Source organism: Mastomys coucha, unplaced genomic scaffold (genome assembly GCF_008632895.1).
Source record: "Mastomys coucha isolate ucsf_1 unplaced genomic scaffold, UCSF_Mcou_1 pScaffold15, whole genome shotgun sequence".
Lineage (NCBI taxonomy): Eukaryota > Metazoa > Chordata > Mammalia > Rodentia > Muridae > Mastomys > Mastomys coucha.
Genome location: NW_022196897.1, coordinates 87,276,563 through 87,298,369, shown reverse-complemented (window position 1 = coordinate 87,298,369; position 21,807 = coordinate 87,276,563). Strand labels below are relative to the sequence as shown.

The 21,807-nt window shown below is 45.2% G+C and overlaps 1 protein-coding gene across 2 annotated transcripts; it reads right to left on the bottom strand.

The window, feature by feature from the left end:
- Positions 1-6,371: 6,371 nt before the first annotated feature.
- On the bottom strand, positions 6,372-21,478 carry Commd9 (COMM domain containing 9). Of its 2 annotated transcripts, none has more exons than XM_031371147.1 (6): positions 21,409-21,478; positions 12,941-13,075; positions 11,191-11,330; positions 9,086-9,120; positions 8,029-8,132; positions 6,372-7,096 (listed from the first exon to the last, which is right to left on the bottom strand). In XM_031371147.1, exons 1-6 carry the CDS (start codon positions 21,457-21,459, stop codon positions 6,956-6,958), a joined length of 606 nt encoding a protein of 201 aa, XP_031227007.1. In that variant the 5' UTR covers positions 21,460-21,478; the 3' UTR covers positions 6,372-6,955. The 2 variants fall into 2 exon arrangements, with proteins under 2 accessions (XP_031227007.1, XP_031227008.1); XM_031371148.1 differs by having other exon boundaries at positions 12,950-13,075.
- Positions 21,479-21,807: the final 329 nt, after the last annotated feature.

Genomic DNA, 21,807 nt, shown 5'->3' with positions numbered 1-21,807 from the left:
ACCTGCCTCTGCCTCCCAAGTGCTGGGATTAAAGGCATGTGCCACCACTGCCCGGCTACTCTGGAGTTCTTAATGGTCGTTTGCTGTGAAACTCCAACAGGACTCCTGGCTGAGGGCCTCCTTTCCCCTCCTCTTCTCCCCACAAGTCTGTCCTGCTTTGGGCTGACTCCCCATAGAGTAAAGGCTGAATCTGGGGAGAACAAGCAGGCAGCCTGATTAGAGGCTGGTCTGGGATTCCAGGTGAGAAATGAGGATGCCCCGGGATGGTGACCGGGAAACACATATGCTCTGCTTGGTGACCGGGAAACACATATGCTCTGCTAAGTAACCGATAAGGACACTGGAGGCCAGGGTTGGAGTTCAATGGTAGACCACCTGTCAAACATGCCAAGGCTCTGGGTTCAATCTCCAGCTTGAAAAAAAAGAAAACAGACAGTTTGAAACTGCTTTTTAACCTCTCTCTCCCAAGTGTTCTAGATTCCCATTTGCGAGGTGCTGAGCAGCCAGTCAGAAGGAGGAGTTCTTTTGGGAGGACACTGAAGTGAAGCAGCCATATGGAGGGTAGAGGGGAGGGGAGTGATGGAGAAAACGGGGTCGAAAGAGACCAGGCTGAGCCTCAGCAATGCTGGGTCCTCTGCAGCTCACTGACAGTGAGGAAGGTCCCAGTGCCATCTGTGCCAGGGAAATGGTATCCTGGGAAACAGATGGCTGGACACATGCCCTCTGGCTGACCAGAGCCCTGCAGTCAGGTTGACCTTCCTGGGAGGTTTAGGATGGAGTGTTCAGAGAGGCTGTGGGCACAACAGCTGCAGTCCTTGTCATGACTTCCCCCTGTTGCTGGACCAAGAATGCTCGGGTTGCTGCGTTTCTTTCTTTTGGCTGCACTGTTCTCTAGCAGCCCCCCTTCCAGCTTCTCAGGTTAGCAAAGGCCAGGGGCTAGTGAACACTGGAGATAGTTGCTTAGTCAACCTCTGGCACATTCGGGACATCCACCCATCCATCCATCCATCCATCCATCCATCCATCCATCCATTCATTCATTCTCAGTCATTCATGCTTGTATGCATTCCAGTGAGTATTGACTGAGCATCTATGACTGCAGACACTGTCTTAGGTGCTAGGGACAAAATAATTAGCAAAACCTAGACTCTGTGCTTAAGGAAAGGCACATTGAGAGGGCAAGTCATCATACCCTCAGAGGAAGCTGAGGCAGGAGAATCATGAATTTGAAGCTTGCCTAGCAAGATGCTCCTCGACACAGTAAGAGAGCAAGAGAAAAAAAAATAGTATGAGAAGCAGGGGGTTCTCCATTCTTGCTACCCAGACCTATTCATGCCTGTTCCCAACAACTTCCATTCCCTCCATCCCCTGGACTTTACCCTGTTAATTCAGATTTAAGCCAATTTTTTCAATTTTGTTCCTAAAGCTTAAAATGTAGGTGGAAATCCGGTTATGAAGGACATTGAGTATCAATTCTGAGTTTAGCCTTCATTCTGGGGCATTAAGGAGCCTTTAAGAATTTGGGGCAGGGGAATGCCATTAGACTCTATTCAGACAGTGCCTGCAGTAGAGAGGAGGAGGAGACAGAAATAGGAGAAAGCCTTTGAGCCCAAAGGCAAGGAAATCCAGAGAGTTACCTGGGGCTCCTCACTACCTATGGGGGTGGGGGTCATAGCACAGCAAACCTCCCTTCACATCAGAACTGGAGCCTTCTACAGAACTGGAGGCAGCTCACACACAGCAGAAATTTAACTGCCATCGATGGGCATCCTCCACGGCTCAGATACCTTCATACATAATTAATCCCCTCCAAGCAGTGTTGTCAGGAAGAGTTAAGCTTAATCTCTTTCTTATACAGATAAAGAAATCAAGATTTAGTTCAAGCAGCCCTAGACCTGCATCCTGCCTCCACTACCCACCAAAGGCACAGAAAGTTCTCTGCTGCTTGAATCCTGGACCTGGGGTTGCCACTAACAAACCTTTGGAGAAGCTGTGTCTGGTGGATCCTAATGTACAGACTCCTGGCTTTACTAGCTCATGGCAGATGCATCAGGGGGCATTAGGGGAAAGTCCTGAAAGGGGTCCCTGGGAGTGTGTCCCTTTTACCCCTTCTCCTTCTTCCAACCTTCGTTGCCCTGAGGAGATAACTGGAGGTAACAGGCCTGGATCTGAGGCCTTCTTTTATAGGTAGCCTCTCCCTAGCCAGAGTTCTGGGAGAGGTCTGCTGCTACCTTACCTTTCCCAGTCCTGGTCTTTGTTTTCCTTACTAGGCCAGATGAGATCGAGAGAACAAGTGCGCCACCTGCTGGGCTTATCATGAAAATTCCAGCTGCATCTAGCTGAGAAGCAGGCAGCAATTTCCTTCCTGTTTGGATTTTAGACCTTATAGTTCTTTTGAGTCACCTTTGAAGAGGGTATGACCTCTTGACCAGTGACATCTTTTATGAAATTAATCCCAGAGACAGGCTATCACTTTAGCTGAAAACTCAGTATGGACAGGGTACTCAGGTTGGGGGGTGAGGAGTCCGAGGAGGAAGACAAGTATACATTCGCCATCACCACAGGAACAATGGGGAAGATCATGCAAAGGAGAAAGCCCAGTAGGGCCTTTCCCAAGCATTCAGGGCCAGCAAACTCTCTCCTTGGAAATTAGGGTCCTCTGGCTCCATCCCTATACTATTTTTAGCAAACTTTTTTCTCCTCAAAACTATAAAAAAAGGGGGGGGCAATTAACCCATAGAAATGTGAGCAGCAAACAAGATCAGATTGTATAAAGGTCAACAGAATGCAGTTAAGAATGTTCAGGAATTATCAGGATTTGGAAGTCAGTGGATACAGGCTGATAACAGGTTAATGGCTTGAAAACCTTCAACTGCTAGATGGCCAACAGCTTCTAGATTAGCACATAAGGGGCTGGAGAGGTTGCTCAGTGGGTAAGAGCACAGGCTGCTCTCCCAGAGGACATGTGTTCAATTCCCAGCACCCACACGGCAGCTCACAACTGTCTGTAACTCCAGTTCCAAAGGAGGATCTGACACCCTCACACTAACAGACATGAAGACAAAGCACCAATGTACATAAAATAAAATGAAGTCAATCATTTTAACACACACACACACACACACACACACACACACACACACACACACACACATACACACACGAGGCCATCCTGGTCTACAAAGAGAGTTCCAGGACAGCCAGGGTTATACAGAGAAACCCTGTCTCGAAAATCCAAAACAAATAAACAAAAATAAACAGAAACAAAAGAATGTAAAAGGAATGATACCTAATAAAATTTCCTTGCTTGTGGTAACATTCTCACATTGGGCTCACATCTTGGAAATCTGTTAACAGCAGGCCAGAGTCTGACCAGCAATGCCTGGAAGGATGCCTGTGTGTGTGCAGAGAGCTCACTGAGTGGCTGACTCTGGTGTCCATTTGTCTCTACACTGAAAATCATCAGAAACGGAAGGCAAAGGACAACGATCAGGATCCATAGAGGCAGCAAGGCAGGGTTGATCTAGGAGAGTTTGAAGTCACCACACTCACGGCAAACTTAGGTCACCTGTGGAAAATCACAAATTTTCTTTTGCTACGGAATCGGCAGCATTGAGGAGATGGCTCAGATAGTAAAGTACTTGTTGTCTAAGCACAATGACTTGGTTTTAGATCCCCAGAATTCACGTAAAAAAGCTGGGTGTGGTGACACATGCTTGTGATCCCAGAGCCGGGAAGAGAGAAAAAGATCCCTGGAACTCACTGGCCCATCTGCCTTGCATGTTCAAGGCTGATTCAAGAACACGTCTCATTAAACTAGCTGGATGGCTCCTGAGGAAGATCCAGTCTCCACATGCACATACACGCTCCAACACAGCCTCACCCAGCAGCTTGGGTAGACACAGGAAGAGGGATGGGGTTGGCTCAAACCCTGATCTCCTTTCTTAACCTCTGGGGTCTGGGTGGTCTGAAGCAGGTGAGCTCTGAGTGCCAGGAAAGCAGGTCTCAGCTTGGCTGACTCACAATCAGAGCCCAGGGGCTCTGTTGATCCTGGCAGGGAAAGGCAGCCTGGCTTTCTGGAGTGAGGCACATACATCTACAGTTAAGTCTCAGTGACAGATACATTGATCAGGACTAAGCTGCTCGCCTCTGTACTATACAAGTGGAATGTGGTGGCCAGCCAGGAGCATTGTCACCTCTGAGATGGATTGTTACCCTTTGACGAACAGTCTACACCCCAAATATTCCTGCACCCTGGGGAAGAGGCTTACACAGAGCTGCTCATTGTACAGAGTGGTACCAGAAAATCACCAAATCAAGAACCTCCTTAAAGATCAACGGGGAAGGGAGAGGTTCTTCTGAAACACTGACCCAACCAGAAATATAGTACCAGCAAACAGTCCATCCTTGCAAACAGAGCAAACAGCAGAAACACAATCAAGTCCCTTACAGAAGCAGATTATGCAAGGGCTCCAGACATTTGCCGACTTTTCCAGGTAAGCTCAGTGTGACCTCACACCAGTGTCACTGCATTCAAATAGAATAGCCAACCTCTCCAACAGCCCATATGGGGCTCCTTGTATTAAGATCTCAGTGAATGACAATGGGTGGTGGGAACCTGAGAAACAGGAATGTAGGGTCTCAGCAGGTTAAAGGAGTGGGAAGGAAAAAAGGGATGAATTCCAGTCAAGGCTGAATCCTACTTGAGAACAGCAAGGGACTGTCAACACGAAGTAGTGGGCTGGGGGCTGAGGTCCATGACCTGCTGTGGGATGGAAATGATGCCGAGAACACACTACTGCTCCTTATTTTGTATCCCTATGCCCACAGCTTAGCGCAGCTCTTAGGCCTCACTAGAGAAGTTCCTCTGTGTAGTAGACAGTGGTTAGTACAGAATTCACGAGTGGCCAAAGTACAGTGATCGTGGAGTTCTCAGCCTTAAATAGGACATCTGTATTACACCCCCACCATCAAGGCTCAGGGACCATTGCAGAGTGGACAGGAAGACTGTAAGAGCCAAAGGTCAGAGGGGACCAGACATGACAGGATCCTGTAATGATGAACTCATAATAACTATGGTTGCCTGGACAAGATCAACCCAGTCACCAATCCAGAAAAGAACTATGTGTGGATTATAATCTCCCACTCCTAGAGATATTGACAATTAATGGCTTCTGGGAGAGAAGAGTCCATTTTAAGGGCATGGTCCCTGTTAAGTCAACATCTACCAAGAAATGGCTCTACATCCATAAATGTATAGAAAGCACACATTTGACTAGGGGTTATCTTTAACAAACAAAAGACAAAAAAGAGGACACAAAATTGGGAGAGGATGGGGTGAGAAAGGGGTATAAATATGATCAAGATGCATTGTATGAAATTCTCAAAGGAATTAATACAAATACTTTTTATGAGATTGGGTTGCTCACCGTAAGAAGCTTTGTCTTGACTTCCCAGTGTTTCACTGGGTAGCCAGAGGTCAGATTTCTTATCTCTCCTGCAGATTCAGATTTTCGAAACCAAGCCAGTTAAAGATATTCAACTCTTGCAGTCCTGTATCTCAGAGAGCAAGCTAAAGAAACCTGGCCCCACATCCTAATGAGGCCATTTACCAGCAGGTGACTGAACCTGTGAGCTAGCTGTCTTATCCATAAAGGGAGGAAAACAGCATCATCCTCATACCAACCCCACTGGGTAGACAATGCAACGGATGCCCAGAGCTTCCTACTGCTGCTCCTATTAATAGGCAAAGCTAATGTTATTGAGCCTATGAGTTGTCCCAGTGCTAAGTGCTTTCAGGTGTGTTATACTATTTAATCTTCACAGTCTTCACAGTCTTATAAGGAAGATACAATTACATGCCTACTTAATTAAAAAAGGAAAGGAAGGAGGGACAGACAGGAATTGATCCTTAGAGGTCAAGCATATCGTCCATCAAGAAGCAGAGCTATCTTCTCAGAGTGGCTGCCTGGCTGCCAGACCTCTATTCTTCACTCCCTGGCTGCTTCCCCTCAGTGTGAGCACACACACACACACACACACACACACACACCAATCAGGCTGCACTGTGCTACTGTGAGGATCACTGTTCTGTGGAGACAATGAAGGAGAAAAAAGACATGGTGTCCTATGAAATGTGAGGCCCACGAGAGAGATGTTCTGTGTGGCTAAACTCGCAGGAGTGGCTCCACTGACTGTTAAGGCTGGCTTTCTGTTCCACATGATAGACAACAGCAGAGCTGTGAGTCAATGTACCTTGTATCACCTCATACCATGCGGCTGTGAGCCTCACTTGGAATTAAGATGTTGAGGTCATTTCCCCAAATGAGAGAGGTAGACAGGGCTGAAGACATAGACTCAAGTAAAAATAATCCCCACACAATCATCACTGCTATTTATTTCCAATTCTTTTGACTTTCTAGCCCAGGAATAGTGGCAAATGGCGTGTTCCAGCTTTCCGAACTGGAGCTGTGGCCCAGCAGGGCTGCAAGCTCAGAGAAGGGTCTGAGGGGGCCCTGCTGTTATCTGTCTGCTGACTTCTCTGATGGGGGAACAGGCGCTGCTGGCCTCACCCCTAGTCCCCTCCATGTATTCTAGGGCTGGAAGTGAGCTCACCTGAGCTCATGCTGGAGGTAAACTCACTAGGTGAGTGCCACAGTACCCGCCTGACTTCTCCACAGCGGCAGGCACAGGCGGCTGACAAAGAACATGTCCCCGAGCACTGCCATGGCTGGCAGTAGCTTAGCTCCACACAGGGCCTTCTCAGAGATGGAGGCTTCTGCTCATCTTCAGGAGAAAAAATAAAAGGAGGAAGAGAAGAGAGGAGCAATGGGCGTGGCTGCTTCCGTTCCTCCACTGTGCCTTCTGAGTAGCAGCAGGCCCTCCATACCACTGTCTGCCCACTGTTGGCCTCTGTGCTGACAACCACAGCTTTGCAGGCCAATGGCTGGTTGCTTTATTTATTAGCTACAGCAGAAAGCTGGTCCCGAATGCGACCCAGCCCATCTAACATGGTGTCCAGCGTTTCTTTGCTCAGCTCCATGGTCACAGCCGAGATGGAGGGTTTCTCTCCACACAGGCTAGGATCCTCCTGGATCTGCAAAAAAGAACATGGCCCAGAAAGTCAAGGCTGCCTGTCTTTGCTCCTTCCTGGAAGAGAACCCTACCCCGTTGTATGGACTCCTAAAGAGAGGCTGCTGTTGAGTGCAGCAGCCAATCCTGGCCTTTCCTTCTTTAGCAGCAGGCAGTGAAGGGGACGCTCCAAAGGCCTGGGTCACTTTCCTTTCGCATGCTGTAGGTGAGCGAGGCTCACTGACCTCTCCGATACTGGGTCTCAGTACTCATGTAAGAAAACACGACCTGTTCACACTACACTTGGACAAGTGGGCTCTATGGCGTGCATAAAGCAACTGGACACAGAAAAGTTCCAGATAGAGCTATTTGGTCTTAGAAGAGGGAATGAAATATCACTATAGTTTGGAAGGGATCTGTTGAAGACACCGCTTCATCTTCGACAGACGCTGAGTTGCTGGGTCGTGGGCCACGTCCTGGGACGCGGCTATAAGCACTGCACCCTTCTGCTGTTAACTACCCAAATCCTACTGAATGGGTGTGGGCCCTTATGAAGTCTAGAAAAGGACAATAAGGGGAAGACAATGAGACAGGGCATGTGACTGCGGAAGTGCTGGCCCCTCAGCTGCCAACAGTGGCTTGGGCTGTGCTGCAGCGGGGATGGCCCATGTCTATTGGACAGGAAGCTAGTGAGAGGCTGCCTACCTGAGGGATCCTGAGGGCTATCTGGCATCTATGTGTGTAACCCTGCAATGTTCTATCCTCCTGGAAGTTTGGCTTTTAGCAACTATTTTATTATGACCATTTTAAGTCAAGATGGTCCTATAGATATAACTTGTGAATGAGCACCACATTTGAGAGGGGGTATTTTTATTACTGTTATTACTATTTTACTTTGCTGGTGTTTTAGATGGCTGGTCATCTCTTGCTTCCTGAGGAGCTTGACACTGGGCATACCTTCATCTGGAGCAGGCAGGTGGGGACAGCCATGCGGCTGATGTTGTCAGAGGAGGTTTTGATATCCACTCTCCAGTCCAGGTCCACCAGGCGTGGCAGAGAGACTGTGGAGGGGACAGCTTTGGTCAGAGGTTATATACTACCCGTCTCTCCCAAGCTTTTATTAGATGACAGGAGGCTGTAAGGAATGAATACACACAATACGTTTGACTACAGGCGAGTCTCAGAAAGAGACAGGGAGGTCCTAGGAACTACAAGTTGTGTGCCTTACACACAGCTTGATGCTGCCTGTGCTAAGCACTGACTCCCAGTGGGCTGGGCGCCTCTCCAGATGCTTGCACTGCAGGTGTTGGGACAGAATGACAAGTGACACAAGGTAGAGACGCAGTCATGGCCTGTGTAGTAGAGGAAGGGCAACTTCAGCAATGGCTCCAGAGACTTTGTTTTCAGGAAGCAAGCCCCTCATTTGTCCAACCCCGGAGTCTGCTTCCTCATCTAGAAGCCTGGACTGCAGGGTTGCTGGAGGGGCTGGATGAGTCTGCACTGACACAGAGCTCAGGCTCTGTGACTGGCTCAAAGTGAGTGCAAGGGCAGTTACTCAACATGCTCTTAGGCAGCCATCTTTCCTCTTTGCAAATTGAACACACAGGTAATTCTCATTGTTATTATTCATTGTATATGGTAGTGTGTTACCTAAGGTCACTGTCGTATGCATATACATTGAGCACGTCCCACCTGATACCCACTTCTTTCTCTCTCCTCCTCCCCTTCCTATTAGCTCACTCTGTTCCCTCTTTATTTTTTGTCTTAACTGACATATACTTTAAGTACTTCACTTTCTACTTGGTGTTCTTTAGCAGTCTGCTTCTATCATAACATTAATAATAATAGTGGTGGTGGTGATGATAATAATAATGTGAAATTAAGAAGGTACAACACAGATTGGAGTTTGGGATTAGAATAGTTCTCTTTGATCTGCAGTTAAGTTCTCAGCTGGGGGACTCAGAGCTGGCACTGAGGAGCAGAGCAGGGGAGAGGCAGGGACCTCAGTACTCACTCTGGTTTGCCTGGGCTTCAGTTCTCCAAGTCGATCTGTTTAAGAAGGAAAAAACAGGGGAGAAACCATGGGGAACAATGAGGGTCCCAGCTTGTGGCCTCTTACCAAGAAGGGCCTCAGAAACCCATCCCTTCAAAGGCAGTTTTTCATTGTTTTTCAAAGCTGAGTGATGGCAAGGCCCACGGACTGCTAGTTTTCATAGCTTAGGAAAAAAAATACAGGCCAACATAAAAAGGCATAAAAGGGCAGTGGCACTAAGACGGGACCAAGTTCAATCTGTGAGACCCATACGGTCAAAAAAGAGAGCTAAGTCCTGCAAGCTGCCCTCTGACCTCCATGTCACTGCAGCATGCCCCACAGCCCTCCAAATAAATAAATGTAATAAATGTAATAAAACAACTTTAAACAAAACTAGAAAGCTTAATGTGTTGCGATCTTCTTGTGCTACTGGTCTCAAAGACAAAACAGAAAAGGTCAATTCACTCTCCCTTCCCTGAGCACCTACTGTGAGTGCCACATCTTATGTAAAACACACCACACACGCTAGAGCAAGGAGTATCCGAGTAAAGTGCCAAGCAGTCAGAACAAATGTGGTCACGTGTGAGAGTTCTAAGTAAGCAATGAAGCCCTTGGTAAATAACTGCCAGCAGTCCCTGCTGCTGGACCCCTTCAGGCTGTCGGCTAGACAGCAGTCACTTCTACTTAAGATTCATGCTGAAAAGCACCTTCCCAGCTTAGAAGATACAGGCAACTCACAAAAGAAATAAAAGTGGGGCTGGCGAGATGGCTCAGTGGGTAAGAACACTGACTGCTCTTCCGAAGGTCCTGAGTTCGGATCCCAGCAACCACATGGTGACTCACAACCACCCGTAATGAGGTCTGATGCCCTCCTCAGGTGTTTCTGAAGACAGCTACAGTGAATTATAGTGGGGCCAGAGTGAGCTGGGCCGGAGCAAGCAGGCCAGAGTGAGTGGGGCCTGGCAGAGGTCCTGAGTTCAATTCCCAGCAGCCACACACGATGGTTCATGGCCATCTGTACAGCTACAGTGTACTCATACACATAAAATAAATAAAATAAATCTTAAAAAAAAAGGAATAAAAGTGACCAATAAGCACAGGAAAATACATTAAATATTTCTAATATCAAAAACTTAAAAGCTAAAATGAGGAACCGTCTCCTATTCATAGAACTGGGAAAGTAAAGGGGCATCACGGGTTCAAGGCCAGGCTTTGTGGTACATGCCTGGTTTCACAGCAGCAGGCACGACAGGCTTCGCACGCAAGGCTAACCTCCGATACACTGGGAGGCCTAGTCTCACAAACACACACAAACAAACGACCACTAAAAAAGTAAACAACAACAACAACAACAAACCATGTTGGAACTATGTTTTGGAGGGAACTTGACAATATAAGGCAAAACCCAGCATGTCCGAGTATGCACGTGACCTTTAAGCCAGTAAGTGAATAACTGCATACATAACAAAGTTGCTATCACAAATTGTTTTGGGGAGAAATTGCCAGTGTCTTAAATGGCTAACCTTAAGAAATTTAAAAAATGACACTGAATTCCTCCATGGACTAGAATATACTTAACATTTAACTATTAAAAATAACCCTCAGGTCATTTACTGAAGTGTCATCAATATTAATACTGTTTGCTGAAAATAAGTAAGCTCTAAACTGGCAAGGTCCTGGCTGTTAAAAACAAAACCAGAAGATGAGCTCTTCCATATATGTGCAAAGAGAAACAGCCAAGTTCTCACCTTCAAGCCAGGAGTGGGAGTTCACACCTGTAATCCTAGCACTTGGGAAGTAGAGGTAGAAGGATCACAAGTTCAATGTCATCCTTGGCCAAAAAGGGAGTTCAAGGCCAGTCTCAGCTACATGAGACCCTTCCTCAAATAACAAAAAACAAGCAAAGAGATGAACAGTTTTCCATTAAAGAGTGGATGCAGCTAACCTTTGGGTGTGGGGTTACACGGTCTTACGTTCATCATTTATCATATTACAGTATGCACTTTCAACCTCAAAACTTACATTTCTAGAATAGTAATAACAAGAAATATGAACGTTTGAGGAGACTCTCAAAAATGCACACTTACATGTGCTCCAGGATGATTTTTGTCAGCAGGTTTTTGAGGTTTTGGTGGAAATTTTCTGGAAAGAGAGCCAGAATCGCCTCAGCAGAGGTCAGGTCACGGAAGGCCACCAGCCTAGTGAAGTGGTGCAGAGCCTGGAGCAGCTGTAGGACAGAGAGAGCAGCCCTGTAGCTGAAGGGTAGAGGCAGGAGGATACATGCAGAAGGGCAGGGGTGGAGCTCTGGGGTGGAGCTCTGTACACTCCCTCCCCCAACACCTGGGACACACTACCACAGTCACATTAATGAGTTAACTGCAGTGGGGGGCCTCCGTAGCATATGATGACACTCGGTATGACTCTGTTAGTTCACTGGTCCTTTTAGAAGACAGAGGCATCTGCCTGACATAGGAAGCCATCAGCTCGTCAGAAACTTGTTAGTTGTGGGCAAAGGGATAATATATCTTTCTGCCTTCAGCGGAAAAATCTGACCTTTACTTAACTTTGTGATGCTGTTTCCCTGGTAACCTGAAAGAAGTGGAAAACCAGCTAGGTTACTAGGCAACCTTGCATTGGCCCAATGCCTCTGGACTAAGAGGACTGTATAAACACTAGGGCACACTTTCCCTGAGTGAGGCTGCACCCTCCTTGCAAGAATCTGAACCTGTGCTTATTGAGTTGTTAGAGGAGATACCGGTCCCCTGGAGCGTGGGCTTCGATCTAAGGTGGAAGGCAGCTCATGTCCCTATCCTTAAGCTGTCACCTGGAAGATAAAGGAAAACAGTTCCTGTCCAGTGGTGTGACACCGTCTGTGAAAGAGGAGCCTTGGTCTGTGCCTTGCTATGTGTTCCCACCTTATATCCTCGCAGGTACTGCACAGCAGCCAGCCAGCACTCTTACCAGTAAGCTATACTCCCATGTCTTTGTAGATCTGCAGCAGAATGTAATTTAGAGTTCGCTTACGAATTTAACAATGTTTAGCTGAACTCAAGAAAGCTCTCTGCAGGTGACTGTTTCTCTGCTTTGCAGCTTTATCAGCTGTATCTGATAGCATGGACATTGTCTTGACTATGAATGGACACAACCCAGGAACAGAGAGAAGAGAAGATTGCAGCCATCGGGGTGGGAGTTAACGCTCTGCAGTGACCACTTCATCAGCATGCTTTGTAATGGGCTTGTCTCCATTCTCTGTAGTTTCTCCCCACTCCTTCCTCTGCTTTTCTAGATTCACCCAGCAGTATCCAAGTCCCTGCTTCAGCATTTATTTTAAGGGTATCCAAACTAAGTCTACAATCTTACTTCTGCCTTTTACTTTCCTATAGTTGATTCCATGAAGAAAGCTCTAGATTGTGAAGGGAACACAGCGTCCCTGGGGGAGCCTGATTGAGCCTAGCAGTGGGTACTCTCTAATGCCACTCAGGCTTTGGAGCCTCAGCATAAAGATATCCCCACAAGGTCGCTCCTCAGCTGTCCGGCCGACAGCTCATCAGCACCTGTAAGTCACATGCTGTGCACAAAATCACAAAAGGTCATTTTTTTTAACACACTGCCTAGGTAATAAGTCTGAAATGAACGTGGCCTGGAACTCTGGTTATTTCTCATAAGGGGGCTTATGTGTCATAAAGAAAGGCTCAAAGACAAAGGCCTTAGAGTTCATTAATATTTTTAAAAATCTGTCTGAAGTTTGCTACAGTGTCAACTGATTGATGTGTAAGGAGAAAAGGTCTTTGGACATTTGCCTAACCGGTAAGGGCTGTGGTGCAGGGCTGCTCTCACCACACGTACTTGCTCTGCCTCCTCCTGGGTCACAGACAAGCTGGAACATGTATCATCCAGGAGCTTCTTTGAGTCAAGGGCTGAGCTGGAGAAGCTTTCTTGGCACAGTTGTCTGACGACGTCTTTTGAGGAGGCCTACGAGTTAATTTACAGATGGTAAACACACAGAGTTACAGTCTGCAAACATTTGTGTTGGTTATTTTAGGACACTTTTGAGAGTTCCTTCATGCTAACAGCTCACAGGACACTTCTGTTTCTGGGAAGATGGATGTGCCTTTCCATACTCTTCCTGTTGAGATCAACTAATATCCCTGGGCACTCAGGGAAACAAACGTTACTGTGCATGGGGGGAGGAGAAGCCAGACCTGCTAGGATAAGGCCCAGGGAACAATACTGGTGCTGAGGTTCTTGGGTGCCTCACTGATCCCAGACCTTGCCCTAGAGGGGCAGCTTCCTAAGACGGAAAACTTTTAGACAATAACTAACCTACTTCAGCCAAAAACAACCATCACATAAGAAACTATGAATACACATCACCAGGACCAGCAACGGCTAAGAGGAATTCTCGCTTGTGAGCAGCAAGCCCTATATGCAATGCTATAGCACAGCATTCCAAACAACTCTGCTAGGGTTATATCCAGGAAGGATGAGGGGAGCTGGGATCTCCATTCCTACTGGCCTGTAACAAGCCACAACAACTCTGTGGGAAGCTGGCTTCCACTTCCAACGGAATTAATGAGGTAGCCCTCTGTTTTCTCTTGCCGTGATAAAATACTGACCAAAACCAACTTAGGGAGGGAAAGATTAATTTGGCTTACAGGTTATAGTCCACAATCAGGGGGAAGCCAAGACAGGAACCCAGAGAAAGAAACTGAAGCACAGGCCACGGAGGAGCAATGCTTATTGGCTTGCTCATCATGGCTTGCTCAGCTCGCTTTCTGCCTTCTTATACAACTTCAAGACCACCTGCCTAGGGATGGCACTACTCTCAGTGGGCTGGGCCCTCCCACATCAATCACTAATCAAGAAAGTGTCCTACAGGCTTGCCTACAGGCCAACTGGATAGAGGCATTTTCTCAACCGGGGTTCAGTCTTTCTAGATGACTCTATTTAGTTTGTGCTTTTGTCAAGTTGACAAAAGACACCCCTACTCTCTATTTTAGTAGTGTTGGAAAAAGCCAGCTACAACAAGATTTAAGCACTATACATAGTCTCAGAACATAACAGGAACATGTCCAGGTTCTAGTAGAAATCACTGTGTGACCAGGAGCCAGGAAGGTCTTAAGAATAATGAAAAGGAGGAAAAGACAGACGCCACAGGAAGCTGAGGAGATAAGATTACAAGCTGCAGGTCAACTTGGGCTACATGATGTCTCAGAATACAATGTTAAGATTATTTGACCAATATGTTGATGCAGCTATGATTGCAATATTCCAATAATTAAAAACATGCTGGAAACAAATAAAAAGACTGCCAAAAAATAGAAGGCAACAATAATAAAATGGAAACCACTAGAGACACAACCCAAACACACAGAAGACCAATGCAGCAAAGAATCAATAGATGGAAGAAAGCTGTTGTATGAAATTACCCAGCCTGGGCAGAGGAAAAATGGATTAAAACTAATGAACTTGGCATGGGGGGCTGCAGGGCTCCACCAGAGAGCTAACAAGTGTACCACTGAAGTCATGGAACAACATAAAAGTTGGAATAGCAGTTAGACAGGCAGACAGGTGATAGATAACATTTAAGAAAATAGAACACATTATTAAACTTTCTAAGTTTAACCACAGCCTTAATGGTAAATATTTCAAGAACCTAAGTGAACCCTAAAGAGTATAATTTAACAACCAAATACCAAGACACACCAGAAATTAAACTTAAAAAAGAAAAAAAGACAAAAGATTGTAAGCATTACAAGAAACACTGAGAATAACAATGGTTTTCATATGGGAACTCAACAGAGGCAGGAAAGCATAGTTCTCAGATGCGGAACGAACTGTCAACCTAGAACTCCCTGCTAGTAAAATGTCTATTAGGAATGAAAGAAAACCAAGGCAGTGTGTCAGAAGATCTGATGTGAAGGCTGACTATGGCAAGTTATTGGCAGAAAAGGATTGACAGAAGTGAGGAGCCACAGCGACCTGACTGAAACCACCTCCGGTCATCACTGCATACCGCCCTGAGCAACTCTGGTCTCTTTCCCCTCAGTTTCCCAGCATCCTAGGGACACACAGAGCTGTTAGAGTGGTATGTGAGCTTCACAAGCGGATCCTGGCATCATCAGCATCAATGATATTTAGTCTTTTCTTTAGTCTTCTGCAACCTTCTGACTATGGTAGTCAGTGCTTTTATAGATTTTCCTACACCACAAAACAGAAAAGAACAAGCAAAGATGTAAAAAAAATTTTTTTCTATATTACATTTGAAGGATAAAGTAAAAATTACAATACTGTTTGGTGAAGTTTTAAGTGTAACAGAGAAAAATTATTTAATATGAATATGTTATAAGATACAATGATGACACCAACAGACTGTGATAAACTACCTACATGCAGTGTGACTGGAAAGGCTCTATTAAAAAGTGCATCAGAACACCAGATCATATAGAATTCAGTGTGCACATGTGTGCGAATGCATAATGTGCCTGTGTATGTATGTGTATGTGTATATATATGTGTGTGTGCATGTGTGAATGTGTGTGTACCGGTGTGTATGAGTGTGTGCATATGTGTGCATGTCCATGTGTGTATGTGTGCATATGTGTGTGTACATATGTGTGTGTCACTGTGTACAGGAGTGTGTGTGAGTGTTTGTACACAAGGATGTTCAGTGTCCTGCTTATTACTCTCCTCCTTATTCCCTTGCGACAAGGTCTCTCACTGAAGCTGGAGCCAGGCTGGCAGCCAGAAGCCCCGAGACCTCCTGACCCCGAACTCTGCAGTGGTCTCATTACAGGGAGCTGTGTGGCCACCTATAGTTTTTTAAGTGGGTGCTGGAGATTCAAACTCTGGTTCTCAGGCTTGCATGGCAAGCACCTTACCCATTCAGCCACCTTCCTAGCCCTCAAAATAGAATTCTTTTAAAAATGTTCAAATAACCCATGGAAAAACAGAGAAATGTAAAAAAGAATGAGCAGAAAAAAAGAACAGATTTAAGTCCTAGCATGGTAGTATTTATATTAAGTCTAACTGACTTCAATATTCTAATTAAAATAAAAAAATGGCAGAGTGGATGAAAATATTAAATGCTAAATGCAAGAATCTCCTTTCAAGTATATGGGCAGGCTACAGGTAGATGGATGAATGAAGAATACCATTCAAAGATTAATCAAGGAATGCAAGAACGGCCACACTGAAGCCAGATAAAGCATGCTCTGCAAAAAAGAAACTGTCAGGACCATATTATAAAATGCTTCAGGATTCTGTCCACCAAGAAGACATTCAGAATGAGTATGCTCCCATCAAGAGGACTGCAAACCACGAAGCGGTAACTGACAGAACCATAAGGAGAAGCAGGTGACTTCCCAAATGCTTCGGGCACAGCAACACCCCTCCTTCTGCAACCGATAGAACCAGCCAGATATGAAACAAGATACGGAAGAACTCAGCAACACCATCCATCACTCTAATTGACATCTGTGTAACACTTCCCCAATAAGAGGACAGGGGTGTGAGTGAAACAAAGAGCTGGCAGTGACGAGCCAGACAGTGAAAGGCTAAGGGGAGCTACACACAAATCCGATGGCTTCCACAAATGGACCAATTACTCAAAAACACCATCACGGCGCTCTCATATGAAACAGATATGTGACGGCTGTCACTATTCAGGAAATTGAATCCACAATGTTAACTCGGAAAAAGAAATCGCTAGACCAAGACATTTTTCACTGAAGATTTCTAACAAACATCTCATTCTATAAATCTCTTTAGAGAACAGAGGAGAGGGGAACAGTTTCCAATGTATTTTATGGGTAAAATTACCTTAATATTCAAACCAGACAGTTTGGATATTACAGATCAGCATCCTCTCATAAAAACTGACACAGAAATGCTCAGCGAAATATTAGCATATAGAAATGAACAATATATAAAGAATATATAAAAGGGATTATACACTATGGGCAGATGGGATTTATTCCGGGGAGCTAAATCTAGCTAAATATTTGAAAATCTATATAACTCACAATTCTAACAGATCAAGGGAGGTGGGCTCACATCTTAAAGCAAGAAAAATGTTTGATAAAATGAAACATTAGGAGTTTTAAAACCTAAAGAAACAAATGAACAAACAACCCTCTCGACTAGGGCGATGGCTTGGTAGGTAAAAAAAGGCAAGTGTTGCGAAGCCTAAGGCTGGGGGTTTGCCTCCTAGAATATACACGGTAGAAGGAGATAACCAACTCCTGTGAGTGGTGTTCTGGTCTTCACACCTGCACCATGGAGCATGGGAATGTACACACAAGCACACACACACACACACAATCACACATACACACAAAACCAAAAAACCACAAAACACTGCCAAAATTTAGTGTAAGTGAACCTAACAAGTTTGAAGATATAAAATCAAGACACAAAAGTCAGTGTTATTTCTACACACAGACACCCCTTAACGTAGCACGGGATGATATCCATTCTGCCTTTAATACCCTTATTAACATTTGCAAGCAAATGTGTGACCAAAGGGAAGGCTGTGGGACACACTGTGACACACTTCCACAACAAGATCTTTTTCTCTGTTGAGGGTGAGGTGCAAAGGGTGGAAGGCAGGTTCAAGGGGAGTGGGAGATGAGTGGGATTTGGGTGCGTGATGTGAAATTCACAAAAAAACCAAGAAACTGTTTTTTTAAGATACCCTAATTAGGGGGCGCTGGAGGGGTGGCCCAATGGTTAAGAGCACTGACTGTTATTTTAGAGGACCCAGATTCAATTCCCAGCACCCACATGGTAGGTCACAACTGTCTGTAACTCCAAGATCTGACACTCTCACACTGACATGCATGCAGGCAGAACACCAATATACATACAATAAAAATAATTACTTTTAAAATGCCCTAATTAGAAAATACATATAGCACAACTAACCTATGGAATGCTATGGTTTGGGGACAGTTCCTAGATAGCCTGGTTGTTTACACTGAATGCTGTCTGCCATCTCCAGCATCTTCCCTAGATGCTGCAAGCCAGACAGTTGTAAGGTAAAACAATCAAAAGTTGAACCATCTTAATTTGGGCTCTATCTGTCCAAGTTACATGTAGACATTTAAAAAGTGTCATTTACAACTGGTCAAAGAATGCTACGACTATACACTGGAGATAAAAGATCTCAGAGAAGATGAGATAAATATGGAGATATGCCAAGTTTATGTCCTGGGAGATTCAATATCTTAAAGAAGGCAACTTCTCCCTAATTGGTACGTTTGCTTAACACAATTCCTATCAAAATCTAAGCAAGTTTGTCTTAGATATAGCCAACATATCTAAACAACATATTTTAAACAACATTTAAAAATGTATAGTGAAAGGCTAAGGAGTTAGAGAAGCTAGCAATATTTGCAAGCATGCAAGTGCCTGTGAGGGTGTTGGAGGATTCATGTGCACAAGTGTGTACATACATGTGGAGGTGGAAGACAATCTCTCCGTGGTTCCTCGAGCCCCATTCACTTTGCTCCTTGAAACAAGTTCTATCACTGGTCTAGACCAGCCACACATCCAAGTCTGCCTAGCTGTCCTAGGAATCCAGCTGTCTTTGCCTCCTCTCATTAGGATTACAAGTGCACACCATCATGCTGGCTTTTTCACTTGGGGTCCAGGTATCGCATTCGCATCCTCATGCTTGCACATGATGTACTGATTGAGCTACGTCCCCAGCCAAACCAATTTTGAGAAAGCACAACAAAGTAGGAAGAATTGGTCCGATGTCAAGATATATTAGTCAGGGCAATCAAGCCTGTGTACACACAGAAGGATAAGCATGCGGAACAGGGCAACAGAGGCCTCAAAACAAACCAACACAGATATGTCCAAGGGATTCTTGAACTGCAAAAGCAATTCGGTGGAAGAAAAATCTTTTTCACTAACAATCCTGAAACAATATGACATTAAAATAAGCACACTTAACCTATGTATTGTACATTTTATGCAAAATTAGCTCAGTGTGAATCACGGGCTCAAATATGAAAGACAAGTGTAGGGCTGGGGACACACCTTAGTGGGTAAAGCACTTGCTGCACAAGCCTGATGACTTGAATTTGGATCCCCAGAAGATACACAAAAGCTGAAGTAGGGCATGTGCCTGAAATCCTAGGGCTCCAGTCTGAAAATAATAAGCAGAAGGGGAATTCCAAGAAGCTCATGGGCATGAGCTTGGTGCATGTTGCAGTAAAGGATGAGAAAATCTCCAGCAAGACTGAAGGCAGAACTGACACCCGAGGCTGTCCTCTGACACATGCCCACACCGACAAACACATATGTAGACGCACACCCAGCCAAGAAACACTCATCAGAATGATTCAGACAGGATATACTGACAACACAAAATGTTGATGCTGATACAAATAGACGTGTAAAGTAGTGCAGGCACTCCGGAAAAGGCTGGAGAGGTCTTTAAGTCATGAGACTTTGAGATGGCCTAGCAACTTCATCTGTAAAAGTGAATACTAGAAATACTCTACATATCTTTCAACAGACCAATGAGCAAACAAATAGAATACACTACAGAACACCTCGAAGCAATGAAAAGGATGCAAATGTGGACACACATGATTCTCTAGAGTGGTGGTGTCTCAGCCTTCCGAATGCTGCAACCCTTTAAGACAGTTCCTCACATTGTGGTATCCCCAACCATAACATTATTTCATTGCTACTTCACAGTAATTTTGCTACTATTATGAATTGTGACATAAATATCTGATACACTGGATAACTGATATGCAACCACAAAGGGGTTGCGATCCACAGCTTGAGAATCACTGCTCTAGAGAATTAGGTTTAGTGAGGAAAGCCAATCCACAAACATCATCTACAGCAAGATTTACAAAAGTTCTGGAAATGAAAACTAATGACAGAAGAATGTTGAAGTGTCAAGGGGTTCTGGAAGCCAACTGCAAGTGAGCTTGGCTGTAAGATGTCTTACGTGGATAGACATACCTTTGAGCTTGACTGGATCAATGTAAATACCACAACTGTGATATTGTTCTATAGGTATTCAGGAAGTCACCATTAAGGGACATGGGACAAAATCTCTCTGTATTACTTCTCACAACTACAGGAGATATTATAGTTAGCTTTTAATAAAGCTTATTTCAACAACAGAGCAATGAAAATGAGCTACAGCTATAATCATGACTGGAAGCCAGATGTGAACATGGATATGAAGAAGTGTTCCATTTTTGTGGAGTTCAGAGATTGAGTACTATTATACTGTGTCTGAAGCAATGCGCTGTTGGAAAGGCAAGTGGAGGAAGTAACCAAGGAGCTGCTGGGGGTACTGGTGTCTCAGTTTGTGGTCTGGTGTTGGCTACATGAGTGTGGAGTTATCAAGAGAAGCACTCATAATTTCTGCCTTTTCAGTATTTATGTTATACGTTATTTTCTAAAACTTACCAAGGAAACCAAAATGTCCCAAGACAAGCAGGCATGAAGAAATGGCTCAAATCAACCACAATGAAGAGGAAAAACTGGTAATGAGAACTCTTGGATCCTAGTCACAGCTCTGTTACACTAAGGCACTTCATAGCTATTTCTTCAGCACATACTGGGTGCCAAGTGTTGTTCTTGTTGGCCTATGCTTGTGAACAATGAAGTCAAAGTGTTCAGGAATAGACTGAGCAAATGCACGCTAGGGATGTATACCGGAGAGGACATTATATGTGTGACTGATAATGATAGTGTCACGAGGATCATTTCCGATCTTCAACTGGATGAGAGAAGAAAGGGAAACAAAGAAACAGAAATCATGCCCCTCAGAAGAGACCACAAAGGATCCATGGTGTTAGCTAGTAAGAAGTTCTAAGAGGGAAAGGAAAGCGACCCTTCTACAGAGTAACTCAAACTTTATGACGTCCCTAGAAGTACTAGGGTGTCAATAGGGAGAGGACTTCCCTGATAGAGGTGCATAGACTGGGATGAAATGGGGAACTGGTGACTGTCACCCAAGTGCTCCAATTCGAAAAACCGCTTGTGGTCACTAATTCTTGGGTGAATTTACATCGACTATCTGATTTTTACTTCCACCTTAATATCTGGGCGTGATTAATTTTGCTGCTCCTGTTTAAAAGCTCAGAAAGGCTGAGTGATTTTCTCAGGGTCACACAGAGAAGCACGGGCGCGCGGGGCGGAAGGGGGTAGAGTAGGAGTGGAAGAGTGCTCCAAGTCAGGGCCGATTTATTCCCAATTCTTGCTTTGCACCAAGTCCCAGACTCTAAGGCTGCCGCAGCATGCGTCCCCAACCCCCTTCAAGATACCTTCAGTAGGCTCTGGAGCGCCACGAAATGCTCCGCTGTCAAGGCCGCCATCTTTCTGGCATCACGTGACAGCGGGAGCAAGCGGAGCGTGCCTCGTGACCCCTCGCAGGACATGCTGGGAGTTGTAGTTCTTCACTGTGGCTGGCGGGAATGGCGTAAGAGTATCAGGGTGTGCAGAGAACTGGGAAGTCTTACTCTTGTATGACTAAGCTCAAAGACAAGAGGATCGAGATGCTGGGAGAATTCGGATATAGGATGATTTCCAGGGAACAACTGGTTGGACTTCCTAGGTCAGGGAAACTGGTTTTACCTTTGCCCTTCTGGGTAGGCTGGCTGATCTGGGAAATGCACCTGAAGACTTGGCAGGCACTTTGGCAATTTAGATGCCCGGAAGTGATC